General features: G+C 46.1%; 1 protein-coding gene across 2 annotated transcripts in view; it reads left to right on the forward strand.

Annotated features, from left to right (window-relative positions):
* LOC134465113 (homer protein homolog 3-like) overlaps nt 1-21,529 on the forward strand; it is a 38,753-nt gene that overhangs the window by 5,810 nt on the left and 11,414 nt on the right. For both annotated transcript variants that reach the window (XM_063218572.1, XM_063218571.1), the window contains exons 3-7: nt 4,668-4,824; nt 8,842-8,973; nt 12,169-12,276; nt 16,608-16,741; nt 19,562-19,718. In XM_063218572.1, the coding sequence (XP_063074642.1) occupies nt 4,668-4,824; nt 8,842-8,973; nt 12,169-12,276; nt 16,608-16,741; nt 19,562-19,718 (688 nt within the window). The remainder of the gene's footprint in view (nt 1-4,667; nt 4,825-8,841; nt 8,974-12,168; nt 12,277-16,607; nt 16,742-19,561; nt 19,719-21,529) is intronic.

A 21,529-nucleotide genomic window follows, 5' to 3' on the forward strand; every position in this document is an offset into this window, starting at 1 on the left:
CAACACACACACACGCACACACACACACACACACACACACACACACACACACACACACACACACACACACACATCGGCGGCCGTAATCTCCCCGCCGCGATCAGTGACTGCGGGAGCTGTCTGCTGAAAGCCGGTTAAGCGATACCGGACCTGAGGAGGAGACGAGTGTGCGAGGGATTACGGGAGATGAGAAGGAAAATGGAAAGGGGTGCTTTAACTGGCAGGGGGGGCACACCACAGCCATGGGGCTGCAAAGAGGAGGAGGAGGGTGGGGGTGCTGGGGTGATAAGGAGGGTGGACTGGGGGTGGTCACGTCATGGTGGCGCACACCACGCAGGGACATGTTGCGCCAGGAAGGGCGGAGGGGTAGGAATGACATGTAAATGGTGATACAGGGGGCAGCACAGAATACAAGGTCATGGCAGTCTGGAGGGAGATGAGAAGGAGGGTGGTCAAATGGTGCACCACACAGGGCAATGCAGAGCACAGCACAGCACCATGCCAGGCATGTGGTATGAAAATGGGGGCTGTCTGATTGGGGCACACACAGCATAGGGGTAGCACCACAGTACAGAGGCATGCCAGGCGCGGGGGGGCAGGGTTGGGGGGCAGAAATGGGAGTGCAGTTGCCTAGGATGCCTCTGCCACTGACAGGCAATTGGCTCAGAAATTGGATAGTGACCGTGGAGGTGTTTGTCTTGAGGGATATACAGTAGTAGTAAAGATGGGGAAAGGTTAGGGGGTTAGAGGTTATTGAAGTTGGTTGGTAGGGTGCTGTGAAATAATGCCAAAATGATAAGAGCTGGTGGAATTTGAGATAGACGGCAGGTAAAGTACGGGCCCGTCGACAGGGGAGGAAAAATGGGTATGTTGTCCAGTGCCCAGGTAGATAGGGGGCCGGAATTGGTTCCCCATTACATTGAATGTATTGGGTAAGGGGCCCTTTCAGATGACTTTGCCCTGGGCCTAGCGAAAGCTGTCAGCGGCCCTGACTGTAAGAATTGTATTTGGCCGTTGGCCAGACTACTGATGAAAGGGGGTCTTTTTCGGAAATGGCAGTTTAGTCATGTTACATGTTTGCAATTCAAATTGCTATTGGGACCCTGCGGAATTCCCAGGACGTCCAAGTTGCAGCTGGCATGGAAAGGAAGGGGAGCTAAGCTCTTTTTGTTGTTCCTTTGATCTCATTTAGACTAATATTATGAAACAGGATGCTCACAGCTGGCAGCATTGTTTATTCTTTCACAGTGTGAAACCCAAAGTAAGTGTGCGTGTGTGCGCGTGTGTGCGTGTGTGTGCGTGTGTGTGTGTGTGTGTGTGTGTGTGTGTGTGTGTGTGTGTGTGTGTGCGTGCGTGCGTATGTTTCTAATTGCTGGAACCTTATATTTAAGAAAGGATGTGGTTTCTGAAGAGGAGAATAAACAGATTTTAGGGCCATTGCGGCATTCATCTTGGGTTTCCAGTAACCCCTCCTCCTTCACTGTTTGTTTTCACTCTGTACGGTCATTACCTAAAGGGGTTACCCTCTCACGTCTGCCAGTCGGGTATGATGATGACCTTATGTTCACTTTCCAGCCCTTTTGAGGCGTTTTATGCCTGTTGACCATAAGGCATACAGGGCATTTGACCGGTGGACTGTTTGTGATTTTTTGCCTGGCCTCCTCCTCAATGGTATCAGTCCTCATGCCACTTACAGTGGTGCCTCTCCAAGACAGTGAGATATTAACTGAACATTTTGGCTGTTGCAGTCAACATAGCTCACATTAGATTACTTAAATGTCGTAATATGTGTCTTTGGCTATATTTACATGTCGTTTTTAATTCTGAATGAAGAATTCAGCATTAAATAGTTCCGTCGAGTTTACTTTGATCTTTCATTTTATTACAAATTGTGAAGTGTTGACATGACGTTTACAAAGCGGAATTAAGCTTTATTCAGAATTGAAGTGAGTTAATTCTGAATTAATTGTCTCGTGTAAACATAGTCATTGTCTCTCTGGATGCCTGGTGGACTGGTCTCCGCTGAACATGCCCGACTCCAGACCAGCCCTGCTTTCCAGTCCTGTTGAGGCTTTTTCATGCCCGGGTTGTGCCAGTCAGTTTAGGGTTTTCACCAGTTCCTCAATGTTTCCAGCCTGCACCAGCCAAGCCATGCTCAGTCCCGAGGCCACAGTTCAAATATTTACCACCGTATCTAGGATACGGGATAGTCCGTGGTTACATGGGAGAAAGCAGGAACTTCATGGGCAAATCTTGTGTTCATGGGCAAATGTCTGTCAAGGCCTGACTCACGTAGGGCTAAATTGCACCCTTAGCCAGCAAGTCAAGTCAAGTCAAGTGTACTTTATTGTCAAACAACTATGTAGCATGGGTAGCACAGAAGTTTGAAATTGAAATCTCCAATGTGCAGTTAAGCTAAAACATAAGACATTGACAATAATCTCTCTACTCTACTCTACTGTACTCTACTCTACTCTTCTCTTCTCTTCTCTTCTCTCTACGCGCGCGCGCACGCACACACACACACACACACACACACACACACACACACACACACACACACACACACACACACACACACACACACACACACACACACACACACACACACACACACACACACACACACACACAGATGCAGCAGCAGCAGCAGTACCGGTACATTAATTTTCATAATTTTCACCCACTTAAAAATACTTGACTATTGTTTGACATGTACTCTACTTTGATGTGGAGAGGCTAAGAGATGCTATTTGTCACGTTCAACGCATTCACTGAAACACGAAACCACTTTTCTGTGTGGCACGCCAGGCACCAGTGATCAGAACTGAGCTGTTGTTGAAGCACGTTGAGGAGTTGGGTTCACACAGTCTAAGACATTTGTAGGCCTTGAGGCCGTTTTATGGGGCCGCCGACATAATTTTAATGTAATGCAACTTCACATGAAATGTGACATATTTTGTAAAGGAATCTTAGAAATTACGTTATATTCAGGAGACTTGGAGAAGGTGGGGTCTGTTTTAAAGATGGCTGCCTTCAATATAGGCCTAAAGTGCAGGGGGAAATCCTGGTTTGTGTTCATAGTACGACCCTCGGAGGACTTTTATGACCCTTGGAGGAATTTGAAGTGGCCCCTCGAATGAAAACGTTTGCCCACCCCTGGCCTAAGAGAAGGAAGGCGCGGCAATGAGAGGGAGAGGGAGAGGGAGATGGGGATTTGGAGGGCACTACGTTCACTGGGGAAGTCGAGACCCCTGTGCTTGAGTGAGCCATGTGTAGGGTTCGAGTTACTCTGTCATAGCGCCTCTGTCACACAGGGCCGAATTACAAACCGGCCAATGGGGCCAGCACCCGGGGCCCATGGAGTCCAGGGGCCCGGGGAGCTGGTCATAGCGATGCTCGTCTAAATGTAGGTCTATCGGTCTATATTTACACTGTCATTTTGCTGCATACAAATTCCGCCAAATTAAACAATTATATTTTCACATTTCCTTGGGGGACAAACCTCCGAACACCAAAACACAAAGTCTCTTTAACTTCTTCGCTACACCTTCAAATCTTTTTGGAAGCTATCAATGGTCATTGGGGGGGGGGGGGGGGTGGCACTGCGTTCCCTGGGGAAGCCGAACCCCCTCTGCTTGCGTGAGTCATGCGAAGGGTTCGAGTTACTCTGTCATAATGCCTGCCCTGCCCGTGTCCCCAGCACAGCACAGCACAGCACAGCACAGCACAGCACAGCACAGCACAGCACAGCACAGCACAGCACAGGCACTTCTCAAGTAGCCAAAGGCCGTGAGGCCCAGGAGGGCACTGGAGGGACAGATTGCGTAACGCAGAGAGAGAGAGAGAGAGAGAAAGAGAGAGAGAGAGAGAGAGAGAGAGAGAGAGAGAGAGAGAGAGAGAGAGAGAGAGAGAGAGAGAGAGAAGAGAGAGAGACGTGGCCTACATTTGATGTTCCTCCCTCCTTCCCATTTTCTCCTTTTTCATGCTATGTCTCTTGTGTCCCTGCTCCTTTTCCTTTTCATCTTTTTGTTTGATTCATGGGTATGTCTTGTATGTGTTATGGTTTTCCTTTTTTGCACATTTCCAAGGTTTTATATGTCTGTCTCAGGGATGCAAACGATGAATCGATTAATCGACTTTAATCGATCAATGCGTTAATCGATAATCGTAATTAATTGACAATTCAACTGACAAGAGACCCAGGTGAAATGGGTATGTGAAGAGTGTGTGAAGAGCGGTGTGAATAGTCGGAATATTTAAATCACCTTTGGATTAAATAATTGAAATAGAATCAATTTAAGTGTGGTATTTTATCTCACTTTTTGATTAAAATGTTTAGATTGAGTAGTTTTTCGTCGATCGATAAGGCTATCAACTAATGATTAACGAATAGTCTGTTGTCTGCCTATTGTACCTGTCTTTGTTCTGTCTTGTCCTCCTATTTGTCGGTCTGTCTTTATTCTCTGAATCTCTTTGTTATCTTTTTCTGTCTGTCTCTCTGTCTGTCTGTCTGGTCTTATGCCTGTCTCTCTCTTTCTCTCTGCTATAAGTTACTTATGTCTGTCTGTCTGTCTGCCTATGCCTCTGTCTCTGTCTGCATGCATGGTCTGATGCGTCTGTGAGCCTCTGTGCTCTGATGCATTTCTTTATAATCCCCCTCCCAGGGAGCAGCCCATCTTCAGTGCCAGAGCCCATGTGTTCCAGATCGATCCGGCCACCAAGCGCAACTGGATCCCCGCCAGCAAGCACGCCGTCACTGTCTCCTTCTTCTACGACGCCAATCGGAATGTCTACCGCATCATCAGCGTCGGAGGGACTAAGGTGAGCGTGTACAATGCAGACACCACCCAGGCCGTACCACATTAGGGCCTTTTCATACCAGACATGCCGCTGTCAGGGGCAGACGGGGGCCTGAAGCGATTTTTACTGGCGGCAGCGAAAATGCATGGTAACAGATTAGATCTTCCATACCAACATGGTGGTAGTCTGTAGCAGCAGGGGGGACGGCTCAGTGCCGCGCGGCATTTGAAAATTCCGACTACGATTTCGGGATTTTGAACTGGACTGGTTGTGCACGCCGACACAGTCGATGTAAAAGGCCAAGTAGAACACACCGCCCGAGACTCGGTGGAAAGACCGCCCTCTTCTTGCTGCCGCCACACCACACTCTGGTGTGTAATGCCTCTTTTCCATTGCCGTTTTTTCTGGTAGGCCTACAGCTCGACACAGCGCGACTCGGCCGCCACTTTTTGCATTACGATTGAGCTGTGTCATGCCTATTTGAAAAGCAAAAAATGGCGGCCGAGTGGCGCTGTGTCGAGCTTTAGGCCCACCAGAAAAACGGTGGACGAAAAGAGGCATAACTGGCCTTAGTGACATCATACAGTCTCGACTCGACCCTGTTGACCCTCATCCGGAACTCCCCATCAGTGAAGCAGTTAATAACCCAGTGTCTCAACTCCTCCCATCTCCATATCCATCTGCTCCCCACCCATCACCTGCCCCTAGTGCCACTGTCTGATGAGCTGGAAACATCCCGCAAGACTTACCGTAATGCGTGTGTGGTATTTTTTTTTTACAAGCAGCTCCATTTTCAGTTTAACTCTGAGCTGAGGTGAATAAATCGCCGGCCTAATCAATGCACTTTACATCAAGGCAGTGATTAGAGGTGTACAGGAAGAGCCCCGGGATATCGGATCACAGTGCTCAGGCTGTCTTGGCCGTAGTGAACCCGCAAGCAGAGGATCAGCTTGAGGATCAGCCAACAGAGCTGCGTTGTGCTGAGCACTGCAGTGCTTGAAGTGGGAAAAAAGAAGTGCAGGAACCCTAACTGTCCGATTATATCATCCAAAAAGAAGTGAAGGAACCCTCGCCACTTATAAAATGCAGCGCATAAGATTAGTACAGGAACTCTGATGATGAAAATGAACAGGTGGGGGAACAGCTGAGCCCCCCCTTCAAGCACTGGTTAGGTGAGAGAATGGGGTTTGGCCGGATGTGAGTGAGTGGGGGGGTGAGGGAGTGGGATGGAGATGGTAGTGAGGGTATTGACTGGATGTGAGTTGGGGTGGGGGTGGGGGTGGGGGGAATAGTAGTGGGGGGGATGGGGATGAGATGTAAGTTGAGTTGGGGTCGGAGGGGGGTGATATAGGCGAATGCTCGAGGTGGTGGTGAGATTATTGGCGGGATGTGATTTGAGTTGGGGAGGGGGGACGGAATAGGTCAGTGGTGGAAGTGGTGGTGAAAGTATTGTGTTCACACTTAGTTCTGTATATTTCCTGTGCACTTTGTATCTCCTAGTGTTGTTAGTGATGATTATGACCATTGTAAGTCATTTGGGTTAAAAAGCGTCTGCCAAATGCAATGTAATAATGTATTGGCGGCAGGTTGTGAGTTGAGTTGAGGTGGGGGTGGGAACTAGGGCTGTAACGATATTGTATCGAACCGAGAAATCGCGATACACAGAGTCACGATACTGTATCGCGATACAAGGAGGCAGTATTGTGATACACCCTTTTAACATTTTGATACCCATCAGCCCAGAAATCAATCACATGATATTGTGATGGTGCTTCCAAGCATCATCATTATTATATAAAAACTTTTTAAAATTATTAGTAGCCTCTTGTAACCTATTCTACCTATAAACTATCATAGTTTTTATTCATAAAGTTTATAATGTTGGCAAATGTGAAATCGTGGGGTGTATCGAACCGTAGGTCATGAATCGTGATACAAACCGAATCGTGAGTTGAGTGCATCGTTACAGCCCTAGTGGTAACGGTATAGGCTAGTGGTAGTAGTAATGGTGGTGGTGAGGGTATTGATGTGAAACCCACTGACCATGGCCTTTGATCAGTTTGGAAATGAGTGGGCCCGCCCTGGCTCTCTTAGGGCTCTGATTAAGGGGTGGAGCTGGGCTATTCTTAGTGCCCTGTACAGCATATAGTGCTCATTATGGCCGCTCACGCGTTGCAGGAAAATGCTACCGCCTCCCCGCCATTGCAGCTGCTGGCGATTGCCGAAAGGGAATAGAGTGGATCCCACCCCTGAAGGCTTCTGTCCAAGTCTATGAAGAATGGTGGACGGGGGTGGGGAACACTTGCGATTGTGTCTCGTTTGGTTCACAAGGTGCATGTAATTGCTTGTCTTGCTCCTGTATGAAAGCAAAGAAAATGTTCCAATTTTTGAATGAATTCCTCTTACAATGGTGGATGTTTTTGTATGTTGTTCAACCCCTCCCTGAGTTTTAGATTCATTTTTTTTTTACTGTTTCGAAGAAAGGAGGACACAAGTAGCAAAATTCAATGAATGAGCAAAACAAGTGATAAAGGGTATAGATTTAGCCTTTGTGTGTGTGTGTGTGTGTGTGTGTGTGTGTGTGTGTGTGTGTGTGTGTGTGTGTGTGTGTGTGTGTGTGTGTGTGTGTGTGTGTGTGTGTGTGTGTGTGTGTGTGTGTGTGTGTGTGTGTGTGTGTGTGTGTGTGTGTGTGTGTGCCCTTAAGCCTAAGCCCGATTGTGGATTACAAATCAGACAGGGGAGTCTCTCGCTACATCTACCACCTCATGTGTGACCCAGATTCCGTAACCACGGTGACCTTGTGATCGTCACTCATCGTTTGCGGCCTTTCATGTGTGCTCAGTGTCTGCAGGAAATCTCTAAAAATACAGAGATTGCCCTCGCAGGAGGCACCTCTGAGGCGCTGCCGAAGGAGCAGTCATAGGACAACACAACCTCCCAGGACTGCTCCACTTTCTCCACTCGTGTGACTCAGTGACTGTTTGTGTTTCTCTATGGGGGCTCTCCAGCCTCAGGGGGGCGTTGAGAAGGCCTCAGGGGGGCGTTGAGAAGGATACAGCTGAGAGGGGGCTGTGTTTAGTTGATGGGAGGCATAAGACTAATTTATTTTTTAACACTAAAAGGGGCGTTGTTAGGCTAATGGGGGCGTTGGCAGACTTATGATAAGTTCAAGGGGGCATTTGCTCAAAAAAGGTTGAGAACCACTGGTTTAACGTTTAGGGCTGGTATGCTTGGCCAGTTATGGCCTGCCTTGCTCTCCACTGGCTGAGTAGATTTATGAAAACAAGATTGTCGCCGCCTCTCTCTAAGCTGCTGTTGTCCTTGTGCGATTTAAAATTGAATTAAACTTCATGGCCGCAATGTTACGTCTGGTGGTGGTGGTGGTGGTGGTGGTGAGGTGAATGGGGGCCAATGCAGGCTCTGATCCCAGATGTCCACTCGACTCATGTGCCTTTTGTGTGGATTTCATAGTAGACTGGGGATTGTCTGTGTGCGCTGACCCGTCACACATGTACCATGGGAAAAAGAATGGGTGAAGGCAAGTGTGGCATAGGAAACATAAAAAAGTGAAGGCAAAGGGTTCCACAAGGTGAAATGGGAAAAGAGAGTATGAGATGGCTTTGGGTCCTCTCTGAGTTCAAGCCTCTTGAGTGTTAGTGTATTCATCGATCCATAAAACTGTTACTGAGCACTGTCTATGTCCATACTGTCTTATGTCCATGTATGAGTACTGTCTATGTCTATACTGTCTATGTCCTTACCTAGATTAGTCTATGTCTGCATGGGAAAGCAAGAAACGTAATTTCAAATTCTTTGTATGACCAGTGCATGTAAAGAAATTGACAATAAAACCAACTTGACTTGACTTGACTTGACTGTTACATTTCTATTTCCATACCACATTATTTGTTTATTTTTTAGTCTTTGTTTTCCTCTCCTTAGTGTCTAATCATGGGCACATGTGTGTGTGTGTCTGGTGTGTAAAGCAAATGCACACTCTGTGTGAGTGTTTAACTTTTTTTCTTGCTTGTTTCACAGGCCATTATCAACAGCACCATCTCACCCAACATGACCTTCACGAAGACGTCTCAGAAGTTTGGCCAATGGGCTGACAGCCGAGCCAACACGGTCTATGGCCTGGGGTTCGCCACAGAGCAGCAGCTCCACCAGGTGAGAACAGGCTGCTTACAACCATGACTGGGTCCCAGGTTCAAATTACATTACATCATATTACACACAGCCAGGTAACAAGTTTATTGCCATTTTATAGCGTGCACAAAGAAAGATAGTTCGTGGAACGCTCATAATTTAAAAAGGTTACCAAGCAACAGGGTTTGGCTACTTTCTAACTTGTTACAGCCACGTTGCCTGTTTGCAGGCTGCCTCGTTCACTGCGCGATATGTACTAAACTCGGGTTCATAACAGGATCATTTCTATCTAATCGGCGACAGTATTCCAGAAAAAAAGCATCGGCAACCCAAGCACTGTGCGCCCTGACCATCATTAGCCTATCGATCCTGCTACAGGTAGAGCACTGTGCACCGGATGGTTAGCTGGAGGAGGCAACTTCTACTAGGCAACTACACCCTTACTAGGCTACTACACCCTTCAAGAAACTGTCAACGAACTCCTCACTTGTTTAAAAAAATTACTAGTGTTAGGGCCTAATAAAAGATGTCACGACAGCGGCCAGCGGACAGTGACAGTTTGCTTTCTTGGAAAGGCAACACTCGCACTCGGACATGAGGGGTTGCTAATGAATCTTGATGGGCTACCACTCACTGAATGAGACTTCTAGTGTTGTTGTAATTCGGAGACGTTTGGGAAGTGGCTGGTTACTGGAGCATACCGGCAACGTGCGTTAATCGAGCTGCTGCCTCACAGTTACAGAAGTCAGAAAGCAAGACATATCAGTGAAGATATGACCGATCTACTTGCGGAGTGATCTCTGAAGGGACCAAACTCGTTGCCATTGGGAGCGGGCATTATTTAGTGGGCACTATAGAAATGTAGTGACCACCGAACGTTGGGGCCACCCATTGAAAGTGAATGGGAGCTCTCACAACATTCTAGAAGGCCGTATAATAATGAAATATAATGCTTTTGTCAGTTATGTCATCATGACGTATTCCTTCCTGGTATGAGGCCACAACCACAAGTAGAGGACGCAAGGTCGCATATTGGAACGCACACAACATCTACAAGCCATTTTGGCTGGTGATGAAAAAAGTTAATTTAGAGCCATAAAATTAGTTGCCGCTTTTATTCAAAGCAAGTTATTTTAAGTACAGGGTATTGGTTACAGTCCCTGGAGCAGTGTTGGGTTAGGTGCCTTGATCAAGGGCCCCTTAGCCATGGAGTGAGATAGGGAGTGGAGGCCGTGGCTGCCCTAAAGCATCTCAGAGGACCTCCTCTATACAATATAATGGGGAACCCCTCTCTCCTTGGACTGGGGACCACTGACCCCTTTTTCTGGTCAATGGCCTGCATTTTAACCAAATTGCGTCCCATTTCAGCTCAATACGGAACCGTATTTTTGTTTCTAAATGCGGGACGATTCTGTATTTCAAGGGACGTATGATATGTTTTTCTATGTAGTGTACGATTCGTTTTGCAACCTAAGGTGTGCAAAACATATCCTTTATATTTCACAGACGAAGATACATCACACTGCTTTCTGACAAGCACACAAGTATTCGCAATAGCGTCACTGTAATCACATGATATGAAAGAATAAGAGGGTACCTCTGGAACTCCTGATCAAATGACCTTTAACCCTAAAGCTGTTTCAACCCAGCTGCCTGTAGATTGCACTCCATATGGGTTCTTCTTAGATATCTGGCATGCTAGATTGAGCAGCAGGAGGATTACTGTCTGGAGAGTCCATATCAGTTGTCCTCTGTTTTCCAACAGAGAATGTAAAGATGGCATGCCGCACAAACACAGGCTGGAAACCTAGCAGTTGAGAGCCGTTAGCAAAACTAGCAACCTTCACTAGGGGTGTATACTAGGGTGGATTCCAATATGCGGACTCCTTCCTCAGTCTGTGCTTGTGGCCTCGGGTTTCGATGACGCCCCGCCTTCGTGGAGAAAACTATTAAGTTTCCCCTCTGTCAGCCTAGCCACAACAATGTTTTGGGGAACTATTCTTCATTCACCATTCCGTTTGCAAATGAAAATATGACATTGGAATTGAGCTTTTGCGAGACTGGATTGAAATACAATTCTGTTGTCAGTAATGTCATCATGAGGCCACAAGGAGGCAAATAGAAACCTAATAGAAGAGCATGGAGTCCTCGTTTTCTTAATTAAATGATGCCTGCATGTACCGTATATCTATTAGCAGGTGTACCACTTCCTATAGGTTAACTAAGCCAGGTTTATCACTTAACAATGTTCATAATTTACCCGTCAGGACAGTGATTTGGGTCAACAAAGTGCAAAGACAGAGAGCCAGAAGAGAGCGCTATAATATACCCCATACAACAGACAGTTTAGCAGTTTCTTTTTTAGGCAGGGTATGCATGGTAGACAGAATATCTGTCTGGTCTGCCTGGATCCAAGCAATTCAGTATTTGTTGCAGCACTGTATCTTCTTCCAATCCCTTCCCCTTATAAATGAGCCGGTGATGCCCATGCTTTTTGTAATCGCTGAGATGCGATGAGCTGGCCAGCTACCACAATATGGCCGACCGCCTCTTTTTGTGGGCTGCACTCATAACTGCATTTGGCAATTACAAGGGATGTTAGCCTGGCTGAAGATTTCCTGATTGATTTAACTCGCTTCCGATAAGCAAAATGTAGGTAAGTGAATATCCCACGCACATGGTCGATTGTACTTGCAATTTTCATTGCTCACATGTCGGTCGTTCAGGCCCCCTTCCGATGAGTTTATAAGCAAAATGTATAATAATGGCCAAGAGATCATGAGCAGGCTATTGCACTTTACAAATAAATGTAGGCTGTTCAAAAGTACACCATCCACAAGAAAGTCAGCATAATGTGAAGAAGTGGCAGGTGATGAAGATTTCAGAGGGAAGATACTGCACACTCTTTTCCAATGCTGCATACCCGAACCTCAGAATCACTGGTTGGCTTCCTCCTCCTCCAAAAAAGGTGATGTAGATTGCCATTATATTGACACCATTGTAGCCCACAACAGCAAGATGCCAGCATAGAGTGGCAAGAAAAGGCCAGTAATCATCATTATCCTCACGCTCATTTGGGTTTAATAGATGACCTATCAAACACCCCAGCCAGAGGGTGGTGGATTGGCTTTTGGCTCAGGTCACAGTATTCTTTGTGGACCATACTACTGTTATCTTTTGTGATTTTTTGGGGGGGTTTTTTTGTTGCTGTTGCAGTTTTGCGAGCGCTTCAATGAGGTGAAGGATGCTGCACGCATGGCGAGAGAGAAGTCCCAGGAGAAGATGGAGATGAACAACCCCGGCCTGAGCATCGCCGCCCCACAGGTAAACAGACAGGCAGTGGCCTGAGCATCGCCGCCCCACAGGTAAACAGACAGGCAGTGGCCTGAGCATCGCCGCCCCACAGGTAAACAGACAGGCAGTGGCCTGAGCATCGCCGCCCCACAGGTAAACAGACAGGCAGTGGCCTGAGCATCGCCGCCCCACAGGTAAACAGACAGGCAGTGGCCTATGAACCCCATGACTCCTGCTGTAGTCAAAATCAAAGCCAATCAAGCCATCAAATGTATTTAGTAAGCACACCACAACTATAATGTGACATTACACAGGGGAGTTTGAAATACTGTTAATTGTGCAGATCACTACAAGTACATACACATGCACAAGCACAGTTAGCACACACACTAGCCAGACGATAGCGGTGACTAGGGCTTTATATTGCCACCTGCCAACCAGCCAAATGCTGGTGAAACCTGTCTGTTGCTAGAAACAGTTTCAGTCTCACTTGTCACCTTGACGGGTAACTTATTCTTTAGTGTGATGAGTCATAGTAGTTGCGTCAATTCTTCGTATTTAAATGTAAAAGTATTCTAAAGGGGGGAAAAGCTGACAACAAAACTCTGGCTAGCAGAAAGTCTGAATGGCTAAGGACTTGGGATAGCCAGTCAAGCCCTGGTGGTGACCCCTTACCTCTGCTGTAGTCTGCACCTGTAGGCAGCATATTGCTACAGGTGAGAGGAGCATACAAGTAAGAACAGGTGACCTGCTTAGTACTAGATATTGATAGTGTGCTCTGCTTTCAGTGTTCTCAGTCCACATGCAGAGGTACTTTCAGGTCATGGTCACCAACGTCATTAAACAGTGTGTCCTTTTTAAGGCCCTTTAGTAGCGGTAAGTTTGATGGGTCACAGCCAGGATTATTTTGCACACTTATTACGGGAGGTGTGTGGTCAGTCCTAGATCCTGCCGTCCTCTCCTATCCTGAGGACACTGATGAAAATGAGAGGTGAGACGGAGAGGAGAGGAGAGGAGAGGAGAGCAGAGGGGAAGAGAGGAGGAGATGGTGAAGAGAGGAGAGGAGAGCAGAGCAGAGGGGAAGAGAGGAGTGGAGAGGAGTAGGGGAGAGAGGAGGAGATGGTGAGGAGAGGAGATGGTGAGGAGTGGAGTGGAGAGGAGAGGAGATGGTGAGGAGAGGAGAGGAGAGGGGAGGAGAGGAGATGGTGAGGAGAGGAGAGGAGAGGGGAGGAGAGGAGAGGAGAGTAGATTCTGATAAGAGGGGATGGTGAAGACAGCAGAAAGGAGGAGAGGAGATGAGATGAGATGAGATGAGATGAGATGAGAGGAGTGTGTGCAATAAGAAAATAGTGGAGTCAAAAAGACAAGACCATAGGAACGGAGAGGCGACTATGACAGAGAAGAGGAGAAGAGAAAAGGAGAGAGAGAGAGAGCGTGCAACGCGGGAAGTGAGAAAGATGAGCTGGGTCATGTGTCTCCCAGGGAAGCGGGCGGAGAACTAGGGCGCGAGTAAAATTATCTCGCGCTGCGGCCGCAAACGTGTGGCACAAGGCTCAGGCACCTCCCTGCACCGGTGGGGGCGCACGGATACGGTTTCTTTTTTTATCAGGTCAGCTTATTTAGCGCACTAAAGCCATCTGATTTATGCAACAATGATGCCTCGTGAAGAGGGGGGTTTGTTTTCCCCTGTCTTTTCTCACTCAAAACCATTTTAAAAAATACCCTTTTTTGCTGTTAATTCTTCCTCTGTTTTGCCCGCGTGCATAAGTGGTAGGGGAAAAAAAACAAGGCCACTCGCTTTGAAGTCCACTCACATGACTCTGCATGAGACTAACAGAAGACAAAAAGGGGCTGTTTACATAAAGTGCAGTTTTGTAATGCAATGCAATGGAATGGGACAGAATGTTGTTTCCATGCAGTGTACGTAAGCAACATTAACACGGCATACATTCATTAAAATATCTGAGATGTTTTTTTCCATGACTACTAAGATGATATCGATGAATGTTTTATTCCCCTTGCCACCATATGGAATTATGGGATTTATGCAGTTCTCACAGGTAAGCTTTAGAGGTCATTTGGTTAATGCTGAAATAAAACCCTCTAAACTGCCCCTCTACAGCATTTGCATCATAGGGTCAATAGATTTGCTGATTTTCAAGCAAAAATATTAAATGAATCGTCTCAATCCACATGCATGTTTCATCAGTTCCACTCGTGTATGTTTTTAACACACTTGCAACAGATGTGGTACGCACTGTACATAACACAACATTAAGCTGTCACGTATAAAATATGCATGTATAGTAGTAGTAATAGTATTGCATTGCGAGTTCAGAGTTAAAGTTTTCTAACAGAGGCTGGAATGGGTGTTGGTAGCGTTCACTCTGACACACTGTCCCCCGACACAGACAGAAGTACTGTGGTTGATAAAGAATGCTGTGTGATGTGCGGCAGCGAGTGGAGGCAGGCGTGAGGGAGGAGGCATGCACGAGGTGGTGGTTATCACAGTTTGCAGACTCCCTTTTTTCTGTGTGGAAGCGTGATTCACCTCCCAGGGCGATGGGATGGGGGCTCCTCCTGCTGCATCAGAGGCTGGCGATGACGGGTGGGTTGTAGGGTGTGAAGGGGGGGGGGTGTGATGTGATGATGGTGGTGATAGATGGTGGTGGTGCTGGGAGGCGGGTGGTGGTGGTGGCGTTTGTAATTGTGGTGGAGGAGGTGGTGGTGGTGATAATAGTAGCGATGATGGTAGTGGTGGTAATAGTAGTGGTGGTGGTAGCGGTGGTGGTGGTAAAAGTAGCGATGGTGGCGGTTGTAATAGTAGTGGTGGTGCTGGTTCTGCTAATAGTGGTGCTGCAGTTTCTCATTGAGTTGGGGTGTGTGTGAGGGTGGAGTTGGTGTGTGTGTGAGGGTGTGTGTGGTGGGGGGTGTAGAGGGAACGGGCAAAAACAGGTCACTATACTCGAAGGAGAACCTGATGGCTGCAGAGCTCAGTAGAAAGTGCCACTCACATGACAGAAAAAGAGAGAGATGGGAGATTTGGAAGTGACAAAGAGTGTCTTCGTCTTTCTTGTCTTTTCCACCGTTGTGAAATGTCAGAGGAAGATCCAAGCAGACAAAGCCTTGCATTGTTTCAGTAATGTCAAAATTCCAAAATGCCAGAAACCAGACCACCTATGCATTCAATACAGCACAATTTAACACATGTGTTGATACGCATTCACTTCATTTAGTATTTACTGACATTATTTTAGTGCAACCCACATGTATTTCTCATAGACGAAGCATCCAATATCGATCTGTTTCAAAGGAATAGTTCAGTCTTTTTTAAGAGCAAGTCTCTCAGTAAGCTGCCTCGCTTGTTTTTCAAGGGTTTGAGACACATGTTTTTTGACTGCATGAAAGGCATCTTCTGGGAGGTAATGAAAGTGCTAAAAAATAAGCACTTTCATTTGAGGTCTGCACATACATTAGGGGAGGAAGGATCAACTAAAGAGAAAAAGCAAAGAGTATTGATGTCTACTTAAAGTCTCGATTTATTTATTGAGGTATGTGTATGTATGGTGTATGTTAGGTGTATGCATGCATGCATGCATGTATGTATGTATGTATGTATGTATGTATGTATGTATGTATGTATGTATGTATGTATGTATTTATTTATTTATTTATTTATTTAGTAGATCAGATTCTTTATTGTACAATAGGGATATTTGTTACTGGCAGGTGTTTCGTCGCAGCAGATCATGTGCTGTAGAATTTTATCTCTGCCTCCTAAGATGCATGTTTCTGAAGAATGCCCTGATGCATGTGCTTGATAAGGTGGGGATGGTTTATGTCAAATCCATCATAAATCTCTTACACTTTTTCCCAAATTACCATTGTCCACATGGAAAATCTGTCAGAGGCACATTTAGGCTTGTACTGGTCCCGAACATTTCATATGGGGTGTCTTTGCCAGTATCCCATGGTGAAAACTATAGGGGAAAGGGTTTGCATCCTGAGGTGAAGTGCTGGAGAAAGTACAGTCCTTTTTCCTTGCTTGAGATACAATTCAATTTCAAAGTAATGAGGTAAAGAAGGCTGTTAAAGCAGCTTGATATTAAAGCACTGAGGTGAAGTCCTGTTCCATTTTTGGATAAATGTAGTTAATATGTAAAATTTGAGGTTTAAGTAATGTACTTGTACAAGAATTGGATGTGAAGTCCTGGCGTTAAGTGCTGCAGAACAGGTTGAATATCATGCCGTGAGGTATCATGCCAAAGGTAAAGTCTTGGAGGGAGAAGTGGGATAATGGGATGTAAAGTCACAAGGTTAAGTCGTGAGGTAACGTTTTTTTCTTCTTGATGGTGTGGCAGGACTTGTGCGATGAGCTGCAGTCTCCCCCAGTGATGTGCTCCAACGGCCCCGAGGACAAGCTCTTCCGCAGCCAGAGCGCTGACATCACGCTCAACGCAGAGAAGGAACGCATCAAGAAGATGCTGTCAGAAGGGTAAACATCTCTCTCTAACACTCCTAAATAAGCACACAGATGTGGCCACATGCACACAGTACACATACTGAACATGCCTACTTGCATGCACGCACACACACAGACACACTCACAGACACACTCACAGACGCACGCACGCATGCACGCACGCATGCACGCACGCATGCACGCACGCATGCACGCACGCATGCATTACATTCCACGTACAGTCATGCATTCATAGTACATAGGCCTACATACATGAACATAGACACATGCTGTACATATGTATACATGCATCTATGCGTGCATACTGTAATGTATTCACAGTGTTCAGAGTACATGAATCCATACTCACATGCCATTAACTCTGAAGAAAGAGAGAGCTGAAATGAGAGCTATTTTTTGCAGTCTCAGAGATGTCCTTCAAACATGGTGTAAGGTGTTGGCTCTTATTTTTAAGATTTTAATCAGCCATTAATTGTGATACCTACATCTGGAATGCTGAGTCTCATTGCAGGGACGTCTGCAACAATCTTTAATGTTACTAACGTTCAGCTTAGAATATCTCTGTTCTTTCTTACCGTAAAAAAAAACTGGTGCCCACTGTCGTCATGGTTTCACATTCACACCATGCCATTATTCTTTAATGCCTATTCAACCCCATCAGATCAGGACGTGTGTGTGTGTGTGTGTGTGTGTGTGTGTGTGTGTGTGTGTGTGTGTGTGTGTGTGTGTGTGCGTGCGTGCGTGCGTGCGTGCGTGCGTGCGTGCGTGCGTGCGTGCGTGCGTGCGTGCGCGCGCGTGCGTGCGTGCGTGCGCACGTGTGTGTGTATGTGTGCGCGCGCGCGCGTGTGTGTGTGGGTGCTTTTATGTGTGTTTGTGTGTGTGGGGGGGGGGGGGGGGGGTCATTAGCTGCCCTGACTCACATACGTGAACTGTGTGTGTGTGTGTGTGTGTGTGTGTGTGTGTGTGTGTGTGTGTGTGTGTGTGTGTGTGTGTGTGTTTTGAGAGAGAGAGAGAGAGAGAGAGAGAGAGAGAGAGAGATCCTCAGAGGCAGTGCAAAAGTCCTGCTCGCACCTGCCTCCGCTAGAAAACCCTGGCTTTCTTTTGTCTGCGATAAGAGGTCACCATTACCCTGACACAGATTTTTCTGCTTTTCTTTTCTGTTTCTTTTTTATTTCTTTATTCCTTTCTTTATTTTTTTATTTATTTTTTCTTTCCCGCTGTTGTCTTGTAGTTGTCATGGTGAAGCACTTGACTTTTCCTTTCTGAGGGTTTTGTGAAATTGGTAGTGGTGTGCAGGCAGGGTCTTCATGTGCGTCTCCCCAGTAGCTCTTGCACAACCTTTCAGTGCGCCCCCCATAGGCATGGAGAATGAAAGAAAAACTGAGGAAAGAGCAGAGGCACTCTGAGATTTGAGAAAAGCCCCTTAGCGCAGAGCCTACGTTATAACCTTACTGTCGCCAAAATTGTAACCACTATAGTATGTCTTAATCTGTCACTCAGTAATGTCATGGCAATGTTGTGATAACGTAGTTGAGTATTTTCAGCATATAGTGAATTAGCCCGCAGGCGACCCCATCTGCAGTAAGAGGCTACAAAGCCGTTAACATAACATGGCAAATCTGTTTAAAAACACATGTTTAAACACACAATGTTTAACTATTTTTCTCAAATCCCAGAGTGCTCTGTCTCTCCTTTTTGGATTTATACTTCAGCTATACAGGAATGTGGGATGGTATTAAAATGAGGTGCTTAATTTGTGTTCAGATGTCACAGTACTACACCCTCTGTACACATCCCCCTCATACTGCTTGTGTAAACCAGACAGAGAGCAGCATGCATTGCACCGGTTTTGTTAAAAGGGACCACAGCCCATAATTTAATTAGCAATTGGTAATCAATGTACTGCAATAAATATGCTTCTTAGATAATCCACCTAAAATTAAAAAAAAACCCATTTAAGCCATACAATGGTGGAAGTAGCTCTGGGTGCACCCGCTGACCTGTGTGTTATTACTGAAACACTATTGACCCATAACAGAGACTGTCTGTATATAAGGAGACAGAACAAAACTGCTTAAAAAAACGCCAAATGGTCAATTTTTCCCGTTTTTACCTGCAGACAGCCATCCCAAGTAGCCCAATTGCCCAGCCGCCCAATCTGGCAACACTGTGACTAATCTGAAATTGCGACCCAAATTGTGACCCTGAGGTGTAGCCAAGATGGCCGCCGAGTGAAAGGACTTACTCTAAATGACTTTGCCCATAAAGGTGTAAGGTTTCAAGTGATCCAATATTTCAGTCTGAAAATGTTCTCTGTAGAAAGTGTGTTATGGCTTAATAGGAACTGATGCATTTTACGATCAGTGATGGTAAGTATACATTAATGCCTGAAGCGTTACATTTGCTCCCTTACGGTTTGCAGAGTGTGGCTCAGTACAAAGCTACACGTCCAGCAGGTTTTTGGTTTGCACTGTCATAGTGGCATATTGGTCAGTGGCGTTTTGGGGGGCAGGTGCTCACGAGGGAGCGGGGGGGATATGTGGAGCTTCCGGCTGCTTTACTAGACTATAGAGGCTATATGTTATATCGGAGCATTATTTTCACATGCTTTTGTCAAGCATTTGTAGATGATCATTTCAACATGGACCACAGTACGTTGTGACAAAAGCTTCCAAAAAGGGCATTTTTGTCCAGTAGGGCAAAGGGGCAGGTGCTTTAGCACCACCTCATCCCTATCTGTGCACGCCTATGATAATGGTTGTGCGTGTGCGTCTGCGTCTGCGTCTGCGTCTGCGTGTGTGTGCCCACGTGCGCTTGTGCATGTGTGTTCAGGTCAATCTGCGAGATGAACCTGGAGGCGGAGCTGTTCACCCTCCAGGACAGCAACTCTAAGCTGGTGGCTGCGCTACACGAGGCCAACGCTAACGTGGAGCAGTGGAAGAAGCAGCTGGCGGCCTACCAGGATGAGACGGAGAGGCTGCGGGAACAGGTGAGGGGAGAGTGAGGCTTGGGTGAGCTGACTGAGCTATTTCCAGTTTAGTTTAGGTTAGGTTTCTTTATTGGGCTCCACCGAGGAGAAATTTGTGTCGGAGACAGGGAGGTTGCAGAACCTTAAAAACACATAAGAGGACAACACCAACAAAACAAAACAGACAAAAGTAAAATGTAAGTTGCAGGCTCAGAAACATTGGATGGCCTAAACCACTCCTGAATGTCCTATCCCACAGACAGATGTGAGAATGCTGGGTGATGAGGTGTATTGCTGAATGACTCCGGTCCGGATATACCAGATCAGCTTGTGGAATGACTTGAAGTTCAGAGCAAAGGTTCTAGAGCAGTTGCTGTTAACTGGAATAGTCTTGGGACCCGCAAATCTCCATGGTCTTCACATTGTGACCCAATATTTGTTTGGGTGATCTGACTGAATGACTGTGTGCATGCTTGCACTCATATACAAACTTCCAGTGTGCTGCTGGGCTGCCAACTGCATCCTGAGCATGCCCAGCTCAGTTTTAAACACATCTTGCTCAGGGATACAAGATTAATTTCAATGGGGAAAAAAACTGACAACAAAGTGTTATTATATTTCATTATATTATATTATATTATATTATATTATATTATATTATATTATATTATATTATATTATATCATATTATATATATTATATTATGTTATATTATGTTATATTATATTATATTATATTATATTATATTATATTATATTATATTATATTATATTATTCTGTTGTCTCACTGAAGGGAGGGCTTCCTCCAATGGCACTCATCTCACAGGCCTCTTCATGTGCAGCCTGCTCAGCCTCCTTCCTGAAAATTGATCAGACAACTACAACTGAGATATCACAGACATACACAAACACACACACACACACACACACACACACACACAGCATCTGTAAAGAACTGGGGCAGGAGAGGAGTGTGCAATCCCTCCATTTCAGTTTCGGAAATTAATCGCATCCAAAATGTGACTGAAACATCAGCACTAGATTATACAGTGTGGAGGATCATTCCTAAACACACTCCACATTTAGCTTCTCTCTCTCCCTCTGTGTGCATGCGCACGTGCGTGTGTGTGTGTGTGTGCATGCGTGCATGCACACTTACGGTATTTTACTTTTCATTACTGAATCGAGAGGCCTCTCAGGCATAGAGTCCAAGCTCTCAACATTTCTCACCATTACACACCACATGGTGACATACATTTGGAGAATGCAGCGCACTGCTGAAACCCCAATCCAATACTGTAAATCAGGGCGGCTGCTGCTGTCGAAAACAGGGGGAAAAAAAGAGAAAAGGAAAAGAATAAGTCACACCTTTTGAAGGTCAGTCCTGCTGCTCTGCCAAAAGCTGAGATGGTGTGAGATGGGCAGACAGACAGGCAGCCTTGAGTTGCTTCGTCTCCCTGAAGGTTATTCTTTTTTATTTATTTATTTTTTGGAGGTGTTTTTTGTATATGTAGTCAGAGAGACAGGAAGTGAGGTGGGAAAGGGAGATTGGGAAGGAGCGGGAAGTAGAACCCGGGGCGCCCGTGTAGCAGTCCCGTGCCCAGCCGCTTGAGTCTCGCCTCGGGTTACTCCGTCTCCCTGAAGGTTATTCTAAAGGTCCCAAGTGGATAATTAAGTTGCTGAACTGCACTCCCAAGGCTCCGTCTGTGTTCGACAAACACACACACACACACACACACACACACACACACACACACACACACACACACACACACACACACACACACACACACACACACACACACACACACACACACACACACACACACTCA

The sequence above is a fragment of the Engraulis encrasicolus genome, chromosome 16 (genome assembly GCF_034702125.1).
Source record: "Engraulis encrasicolus isolate BLACKSEA-1 chromosome 16, IST_EnEncr_1.0, whole genome shotgun sequence".
In the NCBI taxonomy this organism is placed as follows: Eukaryota; Metazoa; Chordata; class Actinopteri; order Clupeiformes; family Engraulidae; genus Engraulis; species Engraulis encrasicolus.